Below are 18,092 nucleotides of genomic sequence, written 5' to 3'. Positions count from 1 at the left end.
TTCACTAAAGGACAAAAAAACTTATTTTTTTGTTTTTTAATATTATTTTCTTATTTCTCCCTATTTTGCAACCATTTTACTATTATACTACTATTTTGTTGTTATTGTTTAGATATTGTATAAAACTTATTTTATTGCTAATTTTGTTATTATTTTAAAGACATTTATTAATTTTGTTATTATTTTAGAGGCATTTGCTTGTTAAGTTGTATCTATGTTAGTGTTATTTAAGTATACATATTTTTTTAAATTTATTTTTAATTGGTTGGGAAATATTTATTTTGATATTTTTAGTATTTTTGATGTTTTATATATTTTTTAAAATTATATAAAATAATATAAAATTTAATATGGGCGGGATGGGTTGGACCCGATTTTAACATTTTTATCTCAGTTGGGCTTGAGCAAAATTTTAGGCCCATTTTTTAGCCTGGGCCTAAATTTTTAGTTGAGCCCGACTCGACTCGACTTGGCCCATGCACACCTCTACTCTCAACATTTCCAAATAGACAATTTAGTCATTTTTTTTTTACATTTTTTGCGACCCTTTTACCTAAAAAGTTGAATTTTTATATATAAAAATATATAAAAATAGAAACACTAAAAAATTTAAAATAATAATTTTTATTTTTTTAATTCTTTTAAAATTAATTTTTTTTGTAAGAAAAGCAAGATTAAAAGAAATATCAAATTACACAATGTATAAATGTTGATGATTAAATTTCATTAAAATCAAGAAAATTTGATTGTTGGATGAAAAAAAATTTGACTAATACTTAAGTGACTGACGGTGAAATTTACCCTTAAATTTTAAGAACTAAAAGCAATGATTTAACCCGATTTATACATTGTTGTTTACCGCTATAAAGCATATTGAAGTGCCAACCAGCTGAAAATAGTAGAAAAACGAAAGAACATAAAAAAACATGAATCTTTCCATTGTCATCTCAGCTTCTATTGCCATTTTCCTTTCCGTTTTCTTTTTTCCATTGTTCAACTCCACTTGTAAGTAGAGCCTAATCCTTTTATTGCCTCAAATTCTTCTCATTTTCCACTTCCTTCTACAATTTATCAATTTGGGTACTCCTTAAAATTCTACTGCTTAACTTCACTTTTTTTTCCCAGATTGGTTGAAATGGAGAGCTTCACTGATTCCATCAACTAAGTTTGGTGCTGATTTGATAGTTAAAAATGGGGTCATTTTTACTAGTGACCCTTCTTTTCCTTTTGCTAATTCCATGGCCATTCGTGACGGTAGAATTCTTCGCATTGGCAACTATTCATCTCTTCAGGTTGTTCCTCTTTCTTTTCTTTTTTCATTTTAAGCCCATTTTTGTATCTGAATTTTGAATTTTGGATGTGGTTTTTTTTTTCTTTCACTACTGGTTGTTCTGTTTTCTTTTCTGAAAATGTGAACTGGGTTATTCATTGCCATTATAGTGACTTGAGTTCCATTAATGGAGTTTTATTTTGTTTTCTTTTTATTAAGCTTGCTTAGCTGCTTTTCTTGTTGAATACTAGTAGCATTTTCAACTTGAGGGTTTTTTTCTGTTTCGGATAGTACTATCCATTTGAAATGATGAAAAGAAATGCAAACGTGAGTGCAGGATTTGTCAGGATATGGCACTAAAGAGCTGAATCTAGAAGGAAAGGTTGTAGTGCCTGGATTTATTGATTCTCACGTCCACTTGATTTCTGCAGGACTTCAGGTTTTAGAATTCCATCTACTTTTTTTTTTTTTTTTTAGCAATTGAAATATGTTTTCACTTTCACTGAGCTGATATTATGAACAGTATAGGTTACTATTTTGTTAAATCCGGGTTGCAAATAAAGCACGGATGCTTCTGTCGGCAGAGTGTCCAAGTTTTGGACATGTGTTCAACACGGTAGAATAAGCGCAGACATGCATGGACATGCCAATAATAAAATAAAATAAAAGTTGGACACTGTGGAAACAAGGTGTCTCGATACAGAAAAGTCTCAACAGTAAGCATGATTTAACTACGGATCATGTGGGAAAGTCTAGGATTGAGGCAATGTTCCTCTTCTTTTGTAGTTTTGTTTCATAGGATAAATTTAGAGAACTTTTTTCAGTTTGTTGTTGATTAAGGATGCAATAGAAGCCTTGTGACTTGGAGGATTGTATTGTGGACTAGCGTTTTTGGGAGGCAAAATGTGGGATTTTCAAGTGATTGTAACACTTTAATTTGGAGTTCAAATTTAGGTTCTTGAGATGCCTTTTCTATTGATTTTCCTGTATCAGTCAATGTTTGTTGGTATTTCTGGAGCTTTTTGATAGTATTTCATATCTTTACATCTGAATATTCTGTTAGTGTGCTCTTCTATAAGAAATCTCGTTTGGAAAAGCTCACTGTCAGAGTGTTTCTTAATGAGTTTTTTATGTGTCAAAAGATTGTGGGTGAATATCTAATTCCGATAGCCAACATGAAAGTGTGTGCATCACTCGTTTGTAGCCTACTGCTGCTACATAGAACTAATGTGGAGTTCAGCAGCATTGGATCATAATCAGTTACTTATTTTGAGAACCCTTGAGTTTTCTCATAGGTCAGTTAGCTGTCATGCTGGTGTTAAAACAATGACAGAGTAAGAGTTCATTATTCTTTCATGGCATGTGCCTTTAGGTTTATGAACTCCTTTCTGTATCGAACATTAACCATAGATAAAGAACAGGGGTCCATTTGATATCCCTTTCATTGTCAAACATATCAATTCTCTGGACAGATTCCCCAAAACAAGCCTCTAGATTTTTAAAAGCTCGTTTTTACTTTTGACATTATCTTTGTTTCTACTAGTGAGTGTATCTGCTTTCGTTTCCTGTAGTTGTAATCGGTATATACCTATGCAAAGTTGAGATTTTCTTGTGTACGACAGATGGCACGTGTGCAGGTCGAAGGTGTAAATCGGAAAGATGAAATTGTGAGAAGAGTGAAAGAAGCTGTACTAAGTATCTTCTTTCTCTTTAATTATGTTTTTTGATGTTTCATCCTTCCTAGTTTTTTTCCAGATAACAGTAAAATGTCAGTTTATTTTGTTATTCAATCTACATCAATGCTGAAAGTATGTGCTTAACATAATTTCTGAAAAGTTTTTATTTTATACTTTACTCAGTTTATAAGTATGGAGGATTAGCTGCTGTACCCTATTAGTTCTTTGCTTATCTATGACCATGATCATTCACGGTTTCTGTTCATTTTGGTATAACTGGTATCTCTTAATTTTATGATTTTTAAAATATTTTTCCTTTTTTGAATGTTTTATGAGTTTCTTAATTATTGTTAGTTTCTTTTTTTTACATTGTGGTTGAACTAGATGTCCAACCGGTTCGACCTCCAATTCGGTCTTTCTTTGTGTATAATTAGATTGACTTACTTTCGCTGTTTTTGCTTCTTACATGCTTTTCTAAATCTCATTGAACTTTTTCACTTGCCTTGTTCTTATGAACAATTATAGATGCCAAAAGGGGTTCGTGGATTCTGGGTGGTGGATGGAACAATGATCTTTGGGGAGGGGAACTGCCAATGGCATCTTGGATAGATGAGGTCACACCAGATAATCCCGTAAGAAGCTGAAGTTTGATTGAGAATTGCTATTTATATCAACATAAGGGAACTCTATATCAAGCATGGTAGTGATATCTTATTTTGCAGGTTTGGCTAACAAGGATGGATGGTCATATGGGCTTGGCTAACTCAGTGGCACTAAAGTTGGCTGGAGTCACTAATTTAACTAAAGATCCAAACGGTGGAACAATTATGCAAACTGCTGATGGAGGTATGTATATTCTTATTTAGTTGCTTCCAGTTTTAGGGTTGATATTGCCTAGTGGAACACATACAACCATTTCTCTCTTGATAGCTAAATAAAATTTAAATATTGTCTAAATCTATGTCACTCCATCTCATGTTTCTTTAAATGCCTGTATCTGGCATATATCAGGTATGCAGATAGGACCCTCCAAACTACATCTCCAACACTTCCCATATCCAATGCTCTTACTTGAGTCTTAGTAACATAGGATATAACTATGCTCATGGTTTACAAATGTGTTGCTTATATTAGATTGTCTTCTTGACCATGCAGAACCTACTGGTCTGCTGATTGATGCTGCAATGGAACTTATTCTTTCCTGGATTCCGGAGGTCTCCGTGGATGAAAGGAGGGAAGCCATGCTTAGAGCTAGTAGTTTTGCCTTGACAAGGGGTGTCACAACTGTCGTTGATGTCGGCAGATATTTTCCTGGGTCATCAGTTGAGCATTCCTGGCAGGACTTTTCAGGTTTTACTCAAAATAGTTTTCCTGGTCAATGTAAATAACAAATAAATGAATCTATTAATTGTGTTCTATGTTGCTTCAACTCTTCATATATCCGACACTCTAATCTGAGTCTGAGTAACATAGAGTGTATTTCCTGTTCGACATATTATTCAAAGTAATTTAGCTCATTATGTGTATTATCTCATGCCATTTCATTAAGATAAAGACCTGTTTTCAAATTGTTTGTGGAAAGAATAAAAAATCAGTTGAAATGATGTTTAATAAAATTCAAATGCTATTGAAATGCTGGATATGATATAATGAAATCGATAGACAAAGTATTCTTTGTAAAAAAAATTTCTTTATCTCTTCCTGGATTTGGAATTGATGTTTTGTTTGTTTGAATTGAAAAATTGCTCTAAGAAACCTTTGAAAATGTATCACTTTTTTACCAAACCATAAAAGTCTTCTAATCATTTGTACAGATGTGTATCAATGGGCTGATTCTTCAGGGAAGATGAAAATCAGAGTGTGCTTATTTTTCCCAATCGAGACTTGGTCAAGGTTATATGTACGACCTCTTATTTATTTCTCTCTTCAACATGTAACACAGATATTTTACTTTCATTTCTAATTGCGTCAAAAGACATCTAGGTTAGATATACATATAAATATACATGTACATATTCATATATAAAAAAAATATTTTTGTGTGCCGCCACTTTTTCTTTATGTTTACCATTGCATGTTTTCTTGATTTTAGTGTTCTTGATATCCTGTTTTGCTATACACAGAATTTTTTTCTTGATTTCGGTTTATTTATAAGGTTTCTTTGTCATATCAGGGTGTAATTCATAGGGCAGGTCGTGCTTTGAGTAATTGGATTTACCTTGGAGGTGTTAAAGCTTTTGCCGATGGCTCTCTCGGTTCAAATAGTGCTCTCTTCCATGAGGTAAGAGCCAACCATACAGCTTGTGCTCTCTGACCTTCCATAAATTATAGATATATGGTCCGGAAGTCATCTATTTATCTAGTAGGAAATGTATTTCAAGTCCTTTTTTAATTAGTTTTTGGGCTTATCATCTTCAGCTATGTTACTCTCATTTTTTCTTGAGGTAACATATATCAGCGCATGCGTATGGGGATATCACCCTCCAAAGACCTCTCCAAAACATGGAAAAACTTAAAAAGGATTTCAACATACCCATGTCGGTCATATACCCATATCCTAACTCAATCTCGAGTCTGAGTAACATAGAATTTATCAATCCCTTCGTACTTATTTCTTGGCAAGATCTCTCTGCTTTGCTCAAGCTTCCTTCACATTAAGTTAGTGTCAAGGGAAATGACTTTCCAATATCTTGAGGAACTAAAGAACAATTTTTCCCTTTTTTTTTGGGGGGGGGGGGGTCAATGTTAATATAGAGAATGAAACAATGCCTAGAAATAAGGCATTTCCAAAGTTACTTCTGATAATAAACTCGATCATCAAAATGTACCATTTGGTAAAACCCATTACCAGCATGATAATATCTAATGCTTTATGGTTCTCTTATATTGTAGCCATATTTTGATGACCCTCACAACTATGGCTTACAAGTTGTGGAATTCGAAAGTCTTTTCAACATGACAATTGCTTCAGACTTGTCCGGGCTTCAGGTCACCCATGGTTAATACTTTATAGCACTCCCACTTGCATCTGTTATAGAAGCTTACTTCACTTTTAATATATGTCAGGTTGCCATCCATGCTATAGGTGATAAAGCGACTGACTTGATCCTTGATATGTATGAATCCGTTGCCTTAAAAAATGGAAAGAGAGATCGGAGATTTAGGGTAATGGTCGAAATCTCGAGAATTGTTCTCCCTACATGCGTGTTCATAAGTTCAGCATGAATGGGTTTCTTGTTTCTAATTATGATTTCAGATTGAGCATGCTCAGCATTTGGCCCCTGGCACAGCAGATCGATTTGGCCAACAAGGGATTGTTGCTTCAGTACAGGTTTCAATATTTTTTTCAGTGCTTCATTTAGATGTTGATTTATACCAAGATGCTGCTAATGAAATGTAAACGCATCTTTGCTTGGTTTTTTAACTCCAGGGATGGATTCATGTTTGAACCATGAATTTGGGATTCCGTCTTCTCTTTTGCATCTGTTCTATCATTTGCTAAAAAACTTGATATTGTTGATATATCCATGTGAGGGTGATCTTAGATACTTAGATACTCTTATGGAATTATACTGGAAATTATTTCGGTTTGATGATACTTGAATGTTGTTGCCAACAGCCTGATCACTTGCTCGATGATGCTGATGTGGCGATCAGAAAGCTTGGGGTGGATAGGGCTCAAAAGGGGTCTTATCTTTTCCGGTCACTTCTATCAAGCAATGCATTGTTGGCTCTCGGTTCTGACTGGCCCGTAAGCATTTTCTTCCTATTAATACTAGTTTCTAGTTTCTACCTATGTTATCCAGACTCCTTATTCTTCCTAAAGTATGTGTTTGACATCTATGTCCTAAACATATTAGGACATAAATAATGGGGGTTTTTGATTCTTTAAATATATGGAAAAACCCAGAAAAAATTGAGCAGATGCATGTCGAACTTGTGCCTAAATTGAAACTCATCCCAAGTCTGGATAAGATAGGTTTCTACCTGTCTTTAAGCCTCATTCCTTATTTGTTGCTCCAGGTTACAAGTACTTATCCTTTGCGTGCTATAAGAACAGCAATGAATAGAATTCCTCCTGGTTGGGACACTGCTTGGATACCATCCGAGCGCCTTTCGCTAAATGATGCATTAATCGCGTAAGCAACACTACAACTACATTTTCTCTGAGTCTTCAATGTATACTTGTTTATTCTTGATATATATAACTGCTTGCCGTGCACTGCTTGTATAGTAGTTGCTAAACGTAACTGGATTCTTATCATCATGGAACTGGACACATTCATTATTCAAATCTTTGTGCTTGATTAGCATTCCTACGATTCTCTTCGGATTTTGCATCAGCTTTTCATCAAAGTATTCTTACTGTATCATGATTAGCTTCTGTCTGCTCTGACTTGAAATGTTTGTACCCGGATTTCAATTGGTGTTGGATTTACATATATGATTGGCATGGGTATGCTCAAATTATTTTTTAAATTATTTACTATATTCAAGGATTATACATCCATATCCATGTCTGGTATGTACCAGACACCGACATTGGTGTTGGACATAGGTACTTTTAACTGATGCTTTCCTGTTTTGATCATGACAGGCACACGATTTCAGCTGCTCGGGCATGCTTTCGGGAGAACGAAATAGGATCATTATTAACTGGAAAATTGGCTGATTTCGTCATACTATCATCTGATTCATGGGATGAGTTTGCCACAGGAGGATCTACATCAGTTAATGCAACATATGTTGGTGGTATCCAAGCCTATCCCTGAAAGCTTTTGATTTTAAAACTGTCTTAACTGTTTCCAGACAGTTCACTAGTTTTCGGTTCTGGTTGCACTGATCATAACTGTTCATCACTCGAGTCAGGCCTAGTTTCCGAAAATTACCAGGCAGTTTGTATCGAGTAGCTCATGTTATTCTGACTTTTTGTGCTCGACATTCATGTCCAATACATAGCTGAACAACTGAACACTATTACGAAGATATAATTTTTTAAGAATGCTTTGAAAACTTAGAAAATTAAATACATTTTTGTTGGATATATAACCGTACTTGACATTGATACAGAATCCAAGTTAACATAGATGAAATCCATGTTATGCAGATAATGTGTTTGTAACTTTCTATGATATCTAATTTAGAAAATTTGGATCGAACTATATAATTGTAATAGCCGATATTGGTCATATTGCTTAATACACATCGTTTCGATCCTCAATCGATATCAAGTAATCTTGGGTTTGTTTTAGTCGGTAGGTTTTAGTGGTTTTGGTGTTACGGCTTATTTTGATCAATACTAGTTTGTATAGGTATATATCAATTTTGTTGAGGATTAATTCAAAGTAGTGGGTTGTTTAGTTGACCAAGTATCTCGTAGAATCTTTGTTAGCTCTAGATTTTCAGTTTAATTGAATAAGTTGCTAGCTGTTTTTGTGTTAAGGTAGTTTCTTTGTAAGCCTATAAATATAGGCATTTATGTTTTGTTTTATCAATTCAGTGTTCGTCAATAATAGAATAACTTTGATGCATATTGTAATTATCTCTTTCACGTTTCCTTCTTCAACAAATTTGGCATCGGAGCAAGGTTCGATCTTTTAGGCAATTGAGTGAAAGTTAGGTTTGGGTTCACTGGGTATTTGAGAGAAACACATTTTTGGGTCTTTGGGAAACATGAGAGAAGAGAGTTTGTGTCCTTGGAATGGCATCAGCTGGTTTTTCTTCCTCTCAACCACTCATTCCCATTTTCAATGGTGAGAAATATGAGTGGTGAAGCATTAAAGTGAAGACATTGCTCGGATCACAAGAGCTATGGGACTTGGTTTAGTATGGATTTGCTGACATACTTGAACCTGATGAAGAAGAAGAAAAGAGATTGAAAGAAACCAAGAAAAACGATGCTAAGGCATTGTTCATTATCCAGCAAGTGGTTAATGACTATTTTCTCACAAATTGTTGCAGCAACCACATCGAATGAAGCATGATCAATTTTGTAGAAACAGTATCAAGGTGATTCAAAGGTTATAGTGGTGAAATTACAATCATTACAACGTGATTTTGAAACCTTGATGATAAAGAATAGTGAATCAATTACTTATTTTTTGTCACGAACAAGGACAATAGTCGGCCAATTGTGCTTTTACGGCGAACAAATTTTAGACGAGTTAATTGTAGCAAAAGTTTTGCGAAGCTTGACGACAAAATTTGATCATGTAGTGGCTGTTATAGAAGAATCCAAAGACCTATCAGTTCTCTCCATTGATGAACTGATGGGGTCTTTTCAATTTCATGAGGCGAGAATCAACAGATCAGCAGAAAAGAGCGAAGAGCAGGCATTTCAAATGAAGGAGACATTCACAAATCAAGGCGACAATGACTGTTCAATAAACAATGATCGAGGAAGAGGAAGATTTCGTGGTGGTTGAGACTGTAGTTATGGTAAAGGCAGAGGAATGAATGATGGACAGAGGCAATACAATGAGCAAGGTAACATAAAATATGGCATAAAATGTTATCATTGTAACAGATATGGGCATATAAAAGCTGATTGCTAGTATAAGGATAAAAAAATTAACTTTGCAGCAGAAAGTGATGAGGAAAACAAGCTTTTTACGGCTTGTATTAATGTTTACCATAAGCTAAATGATTTGTTATTTGTGGTTTGTGGATAGTGGCTGTTTGAATCATATGACAGGCACCAAATCCTTGTTTAAGGTGTTTGATGAGTCACAAAAGATAAAGGTGCAACTTGGGAACAAAAGGGAGATGCAAGTTGAAGGAAAAAGCACGGTAAAATTTTTTACTAGCCATGAAGAAGGAAAAATTTTGGACAATGTTCAATTTGTTCTTGATTTAAGATACAATTTATTGAGTGTTGGACAAATAATGGCTAGTGTGTAACACTTTTTACTCGTATTCAACACCAGAACATGGTACGAGGTATTATCGGACTTTCATTGCAAGCGAACATTTAATTCGAGTCATAAATTTTCGTCCTAATTAAAAACTATTTGTATTCAATTATAAAGCCCCTAATTCGAGCCTTCGAGGCCTAAAACATGCTTTGGAAATGGTTCGAGGCTAAATCGAGAACTTAGGAAATTTTTACGAAATTTAAATTTTTTTTGCTATGTACAGGGGTCACATGCTCTTGTGGTTTGGGACACGCCCATGTGGTCACACACGCCCATGTCCCTAACTCATGTAACTCTCTGACTTGCAAGTCATGAACAAATTTGAGTCACACGGCCAAGTCACAGGCTCGTGTGCTAGGCCGTATGACGAATTTTTATTTTCGAAATTAGGTGCAGTTTTCACACGGCCGTGTAACATGCCCGAGTTCAAGGCCGTGTCAACTACACGATTGAGACACAATCCCGTGTCTCTGCCCGTGTGCTCAATTCTGAGCATTCTGTTTCTCATTTTTAAGATGCAGGGGACACACGGTCGAACCACATGCCCATGGGATAAGTCGTGTGTCACACACGACCAAGACACATGCTCGTGTGCCTACCCACGTGGACAAAATAAATTCATTTTCTAGCCTCATTTGTCACCCCAAAACTCACCATTTTCTTGTACCAAAACTAACTAACATATATAACCACCAATCGAAACATAACAACCACATACAAATAGCCATCAACCATGTTGAAACTTTTCATGTACTCATGAGCATAACTTACTCTTGTCATAACTTATATACTTAATATAATTTCATCAAACTAATACACAATAGGAACTTATGTGTTTACCAAAACATAACTTGCAAGATAGCTAAAATAGATTATCACTAGCCACTCCAATGGCTAGATTACAAAACAACAATTACAAACCATCTTAAACCAAATAAGCTTATACATGCCATTGTACCAAAATGAGATTTCTATTTACACCAAAATAAGACAGTGGATAGTGTGATGATTTGTAACACTCCTAACTCGTATTCGTTGCTGGAGTAAGGTTACGAGCATTACTGATCAAATCACAACATACAACATATATTTCTCAAACATAAATCCATTATCACATAAACATCAATCAACCATAACCACATTGTCCCTTATAAGGCTCTACGAGACCTTAAAACATGTTTGGAAGAGGTTCGGGGCTAAACCGATAACATTTGAAAATTTTGGGAAACTTATAAAATTTTCATGCATACAGAGATCACATGCCCGTGTGAACAGGCCGTGTGCCTCACACGGTCACCAGACACGCCCATGTCACAAGCAGTGTGGAAACAGGGCACACATACTGACTTACATCACATTATCAAACTCAAAATATAGCCATTTGAACAGCTATAATACCTTAATCACATTTATACCAAAACATATCAAAATAAGCCATCACACATAGCTATCTATACAATTCAAAACATAAACATTTATAAGCCAAATCTCATGGCTATATTCACAACCAAAGTACATTAACTAGCCTATATAGGCTATATACCATATATACATAACTCAAAAGTACCAATTTAGGTGTTTGATAGTGCGATGATGTTCCCGACGACTCCTGGATCCGAGTTAGCTTTGATACACTATAAAACATAGAAAAATAACACAAAGTAAGCTTCATAGCTTAGTAAGTTCGTAGGTATATAACTCAATTCATCAAATAAATATAATTCAACCAAATATACATGGAAAAATCATATAACATCATCTACAGACCTTTCTCATGTCTCAAAACATGATCCAATACCATCTCATTGAACTTTCTCTATTCAATACTCAAATAGATTTTGTCCATACCTATGTTGTCTTGTACTGAGAAATTTACATATTATGCACTTAAATAGGTTGAAATAAACAATCATTAAATTAAAGAAATCAGTCGAATTAAGATTTTTTTTCACTCAAACATTAAATCTTTAAGAGCGGTTAACTATATATGCCACGGAGGGAGGATTGGATGAAACGGTTACGCCACGTCATCTATGTCCCTTCCCAATCAATTAATGACATGTCAGCTATTTTTTACATGTCATTTACACCTCATTTAATTAGATTTTTAATCATTTAATGACATGTCAATTAATTTTTACATCTCATTTATACATCATTTAATTAGATTTTTTAATCATAAATCCCTAAAATCCCAATTACAAATTACTCAACCCTAATTAAATGTTCTATCTTCGCGTCTCTACTGCTGCTTCACGTCCCTGCTGTTATATTTTTCCAGCAACTGTATTGTTGCTGCAATCCCTGTTGATTTCCTTTGGTTTTTCTGCGTGGCTGCTGCAATTTATTTTACAGGTGAGTTTTTTTTTTCTATTATGCTAAAATAGATAGGAGAGCAAGAAAGTCAATGCTAGTTCCTAACAATTAAATGAATAGTTTAAACTATTCTTGAGCAGAAAACAAAGATCTAATCTTTAGGCAACTTTTCATGTAATATAATATAATTAAATAGTTTTAGATAAAATTAGTGAATTCTAGCATTATGCTCAATTGGATCAACATGTTAGGTTATTCAAGGCTGGTTGGGTGATTTAGTTTGGGATGTTATTTGCACTTTATTTTCATTTGTTTGAAATACAGTTCTATTTAGATTCTTTGAAATAATTGTGATTTTTAATAATAATGACTTAGCGTATTGAAAAAAAATTATATGATTTTTGAGCCGTGTTTTTTTAGATTTTAATTGTTCTTTTACAATTTTTAACGATTTCTTGTTTTATCATGATTTTTTATTATATATTAAAATTTATTCTCAGGCCACCGTGCAGGGTGGCCGGCGCCGGCGCCGATGATGGTCCGGTGACGGACTGGTGCTCTCCCCCCACCGGAAATCCCTCTCTCCTTTCTCCCCTCTCTCTTTTTTTTTCTTTTTTTTCTCTTCTGCTGTTACAAATGAAATTTTTTAAAATTTTTTTGGCTTTTATAGGGACCAAAACGCACCGTTTTGGTCCCCCTCCCCGATTTAATGAAAACGACGTCGTTTTGGCCCCGGGTCGGGTCGAGTCGACCTAACCTGCTCCGAGCAGGATCCGAGTTTTTTTAAGGGTGGGGTTATTTGCGCGTTTAACCCCTCTGCTTTTTAAACGTTTTGCAATTAAGTCTTTTGTCATTTTTTAATTCGGCCCCATAATTTTCCATGGTTTTCAATTTAGTCCCCATAATACTGTGCGTTTTGATCGAAGGGGTTTATTTCATTTTTAGTCCCCCAACTATTTGCGCGCGTTGAAATAGGTTGTTCTCTTTTCTTTTTTTTATTCTAGATTTTGTCTAAACTTTGTTTTTAATTCGAATTTAGTCCTTTTTGTCCTTTTTGCTCTCAAATTAAATCTGTAATATTAATTTTATTTAATATTAATATTATATTTACTATTATTATTTTTAAATATTAGTGTACTTTGTATGTATATATTATTATTATGTATATTTTTAGTATGTATATATATTTATGAAGTATTATTACTAGTTGTTTATAACATTATTCTTTAATATATTATGCATATATTTTAACACTATATTATATATATACATTCTTTATACTACGTATACATACTTTTAATATCATATTTCATATGTATACTCTTAACATCATATTATATATATCATGTATATATTTCTTATTTTTTATATTACTAGTTATATATTTTTTATATTACTTCATGTATATATTTTTATATTATCCTTGTTATTATTATTAATCTTAGTATATGTTTTATTATATATATATATCTTTAATGTATATATAGGCATATCTTTATGTAATATTAGTATTGTTATTAATATTAAGTATGTTTCTTTAACATTATAATTATGTGTGTATATATTATGTAAATGTTTTAATATTATACATACGTTTTTATATATTACGAATGTATATACCTTTTTAACCTTGTATTTGTATGTGTTATGTATATATTTTTCAATATTGTTGTTTAAATTATTGTATATATTTTCAATATTCTTAGTTATATTTTATATACTATTTCCATGTATATATTTTAATACCATATTAGTTATGTTTTTTGTACTATCTTATGCATACATCTTAAGGACTATATCATGCATGTATTTTAAACACCTTATTTATATATATGTTGTGTACATTTTCTAATATTTTACCACATATGCGTATATACATCTTTATTGTATTATGTACATGTTATTATTATATCTATTTTACCCTATTATACTTATTATTAATATTAGTACATATATTTTACTATACGTGTATATATATTGTTATATAGCGTTATTTTATTATGCTCATTAATATATTTATTATTTTCCATATTGCCACTTATTATATTGTTGGGTGTTATTTGGTATACATATATCTTTCTATTATTACTATTATTACTATTATTTGTGTGTGTCTATTATATATGTATATCGTATGTGTTCATTTTAAATATGTCATGCATATATATATTATGTACCTATATTTAGTATTATTATGTAAATATTTTTCACTCCCATATTACGTACATACTCCTAACATCATCATTATGTATATGCATTCATTGTTTCTATTTCGTGTTCAATTCTAGTATTATGTTTAATATCACCTATATCTTTGTTATTTTAAGATTATTGTCACACTTGTATTTGCTTCAATATATTTCTAGCTCTGTCATTTATTTATTTGCTTTGCATTAGTTCGAAAATCTTATTCTTGTTTTCTAATTAATTTCAATACATGAGGCAACGTATCGGTTAATGCTAAGTCGTCGATTTCATCGCTATGTTGGATGAACATCAATCGACTCGTGTTAAAACGATATGCCCTTCTAAAAAAGAAAAAAAAAACAAAAACAAAAAAAATAAAATTCCTCGTCTTTTCAACCGGATCATGATTTAATCTTACATTGAATCCGTATTTTTGAAAATCAAGACAACGCGTGTTTTACAAGATACCGATTTTGGGCGTCGCGAGTGTACTAATACCTTCCTCGCGCGTAACCGACTCCCGAACCCTACTTTTTCTCTAGATTTTGATGTAGACCTAAACTCGACCTTCTTTTTTGTTTTAAAAATAAATTTATTAGGTGTCCGATCACACCTATAAAAAGGATCGGTGGCGACTCTCCCTTTTATATCAAAATCAAACTTCAATTTTCAAGTTTTTACTAAATCGCCACAATTAGCGACCGAAAGCAAAATTTTTACGTCGCTACAATTGTTTTCATAATATTTTATGTAAATATTTTCTTTTAAATTTATTATGTATATATTTTCTTTAAAATTTATTTATGTATAATTTGGCTTTCTTTTTAAGATCTTATTTTAAATTGAATATTTTATTCATTTCGAATATTTTAGTATCTTTGTATATGTATTATTGATTTTTTTTTCATTTCCTTACATGCATCATTAATCACATCAATATGTTTTACTTGAAATTATGTTATACTTTATTTATTTCGAATCTCTTCTTGTATATTATATGCTTTAATAGTTGTTTATATATTATCAGTTTTTATATACATATAAGTTATGTCGAATTTTAACATGTGTTACTCCTTGGTATATTTTTCATACGGGTTTTTGAATTGTTTTGCGATGGTTCCTAGTTTTCATATGGTCTTATGTATTATGAGTTTTTTTTTCCTCCATATTTTATTGTTTTATACATATAATTATATTTTTATTGCTGCATTGTGATTATAATTCCCATATCTGCTTAATATTGATTGTCCTTTAAACAGATCAAGCAAGTATACTTTGACTCGGTTTTTGTAATTGCTTATTTGAAATTTCACAAATCAAGACAATGTTTCGTGTTTAGAAATTCAGGAAATCGTGCCCTAACGTGTTGGGTTTCGATTTTTCCGTTTGGCCAAATAACAGAATACCCTTTTAAGAATTCGTTGCGTGTTTTGGAAATTATGAGGTGATATCAATTTTTGGAGGCTTAAAGTATCATGTCTTAACGTGCTGGATGTGGTATTTTATTTTTTTGGAGCAAGTGAACCTTAAAATCCAATTCGAATTGTTCATACATTTTTAAAGGAATCGTATTTTAATTTTTTTTCCAAAATTTCAACAATAGGACATTCAGTAATCAATTGGTACCAATTTTGGGCGTTACGGGGGTGTTAACCCTTCCTCGTGCGTAACCGACTCCCGAACCCTTTTTCTCAATTTTTGTAGACCTAAAATTATTATTTTAATAAATCAAATGTTTTATTAGAATGATCAACCTCAAGGTGATCTGATTACACCTCAAAAAAGGTAAGTGGCGACTCCATAGTTCGTTTTTTAAAATCGATCCTTATTTTTTTCCAAAACTTAAAAAAAATAGTTTCGACAAGTATAATTTGGTTTGTGCTCCATTTATCGGAATCAACAATCACTGGAATACTATTTTGTTCGTTTGTGCCTTTTTATCGAATGAAACCACTAAATCATTTTCTTGGCTATTTGAAACATTTTTAGAAGCCATGGGCCAACGACAACCGAAGAGTATTTTTACTGATCAAGATCAAGCGATGATAAAAGCAATAGAGATTGTCCTCCCAGAATCTTCTTATAGATTATGCATGTGGCATATTTCAAATAATGCTAAACAACATCTTGCTAGTCGTTTTGTCAATGCCGAGTTCAAAGCACAATTTAATAAATGCTTTTATGGATGTGAAATTGAAATAGAGTTTGAATCAAGTTGGGCTACCATGATTGAAAATTTTGAACTTCAAGATCATGCTTGGCTTAAGAGACTATATGAGCTTAGCGTAAAATGGTGCCCTGCCTTTAGGATAGATATTTTTTTGGCTCGAATTAGATCCACTCAAAAAAGCGAGAGTATGAATAGCATATTACATCAGATTATGAATAGCTCTCTATCTCTTATTCAAGTTATACAATATTGTGAGGAAAAGGCAAAATAATTTCACTAGATAGAGTTAAATCAAGATTTTCGATGTAAAAATGGAGCACCAAACAAAGTTAATGGACGTGGAATTTTGAAGCATGCATCCAATGTTTACACTCTTGCTATGTTTAAAAGGTTTGAAGAGTAGTTGATAGATTGCATAGGCTTGAATTGTGTTGAATTTAGTAACATCAAAAATATTTCTTTATATCACGTGACTGAAGATGGACGTGAAAGAATTTACTGTGTGGAGTTTGATGTTCCAAATAGCATTGTCTCATGTAGTTATAATATGTTTGAAAGTCTTGATTACTTTGTCATCATGCTTTACGGGTTTTTCTTATGAATAACATTAAAGAGATACCCAAAAAATATATACTTAGGAGATGGACAAAAAAAGTAAAGTCGTTGTTGGCAAGTGATTTTAGAGCCTCATTAGTACATGAAGAAAAATCTAGTTGTTTATTGCGCCTCAGTGAGTTGAATCATATCGGTTACAACCTTTTTAACAAAGGTTCATTGACTCCTAAGTGTACTCAAATTGTCAAAGAAAAACTATTTGAGGCATTGCACTTAGTTGAAAAGGAGATGGCAACTATGTAAGAAGCTAATGATTCGGAAATTTCAAAGCATACATCTTTTCAAGATGCTATCACTGATGGCAATGGGAGATCAAGTGAAAAATTAATGTTTGATCCTATATGTGTCAAAACAAAGGGTTAAAGAAATTCTCGAATGAAAAGCCAATTTGAGAAAAATTAAAAGAAAAAAAAAACAAGGCAATGCTCTCTCAAGTTTCAAAAGATAAGAAGAAAATATCAAGTGAGTATGCTTTCTTTTATTATTATATTTGCATCTATTTGTTATGTTATTTAATTAATTTATGTCTTGAATTTAACAATTAATTTTTATTTTGACCAAGGGAAACAAAACAAATCACTTATGCAGGAAGATTCTCCAGTAGTGCCTTTCCCAATGGAGTCTCAAACTCATGGTTATTCTTCCTATCATCAAATCCCAATGTTAATGACTCCAAACTATCATAATCAATTTTTTCATCCTCTACAAGCATTGATTGAATGCATTATTCTTTTTAAATGTCAAAAGTCATAAATATTTAAGTACATGTTTTGTAAAAATATTTTTATGTAGGATTTTTCTTCAAATTGGAGGTTCAATTCTTCATCTAACATGAGTTATACTAAATTGCTGGAAGAGAATGATCCATAGTTATTCAAGACTCAAGTAATATGTTTTTACTTATATTATCATAAATTATTATATATATAATTCAAGGGTTTATC

The 18,092-nt window shown here is 32.6% G+C and overlaps 1 protein-coding gene across 1 annotated transcript; it reads left to right on the top strand.

The window, feature by feature from the left end:
* The first annotated feature begins 833 nt into the window (after window positions 1-833).
* On the top strand, window positions 834-7,973 carry LOC107928029 (protein LONG AFTER FAR-RED 3). Its single transcript, XM_016859182.2, has 15 exons — window positions 834-1,005; window positions 1,126-1,292; window positions 1,608-1,709; window positions 2,893-2,965; window positions 3,472-3,578; window positions 3,669-3,792; window positions 4,102-4,296; window positions 4,761-4,846; window positions 5,120-5,227; window positions 5,839-5,934; window positions 6,013-6,111; window positions 6,203-6,277; window positions 6,566-6,697; window positions 6,970-7,085; window positions 7,544-7,973. Exons 1-15 carry the CDS (start codon window positions 927-929, stop codon window positions 7,716-7,718), a joined length of 1,734 nt encoding a protein of 577 aa, XP_016714671.2. The 5' UTR covers window positions 834-926; the 3' UTR covers window positions 7,719-7,973.
* The last annotated feature ends 10,119 nt before the right edge of the window (window positions 7,974-18,092 follow it).

The sequence above is a fragment of the Gossypium hirsutum genome, chromosome A06 (genome assembly GCF_007990345.1).
Source record: "Gossypium hirsutum isolate 1008001.06 chromosome A06, Gossypium_hirsutum_v2.1, whole genome shotgun sequence".
In the NCBI taxonomy this organism is placed as follows: Eukaryota; Viridiplantae; Streptophyta; class Magnoliopsida; order Malvales; family Malvaceae; genus Gossypium; species Gossypium hirsutum.
This window is presented reverse-complemented; position numbering and strand designations above follow the sequence as displayed.

What these genes read in the sequence shown, in the direction of transcription:
- LOC107928029 (XM_016859182.2), top strand. Translation starts at nt 927, where the DNA reads ATGAATCTTTCCATTGTCATCTCAGCTTCTATTGCCATTTTCCTTTCC. An exon ending in AGGTCACACCAGATAATCCC is followed by an intron (nt 3,579 to 3,668) that starts GTAAGAAGCTGA and finishes CTTATTTTGCAG; the next exon opens with GTTTGGCTAACAAGGATGGA. An exon ending in GGATTGTTGCTTCAGTACAG is followed by an intron (nt 6,278 to 6,565) that starts GTTTCAATATTT and finishes TGTTGCCAACAG; the next exon opens with CCTGATCACTTGCTCGATGA.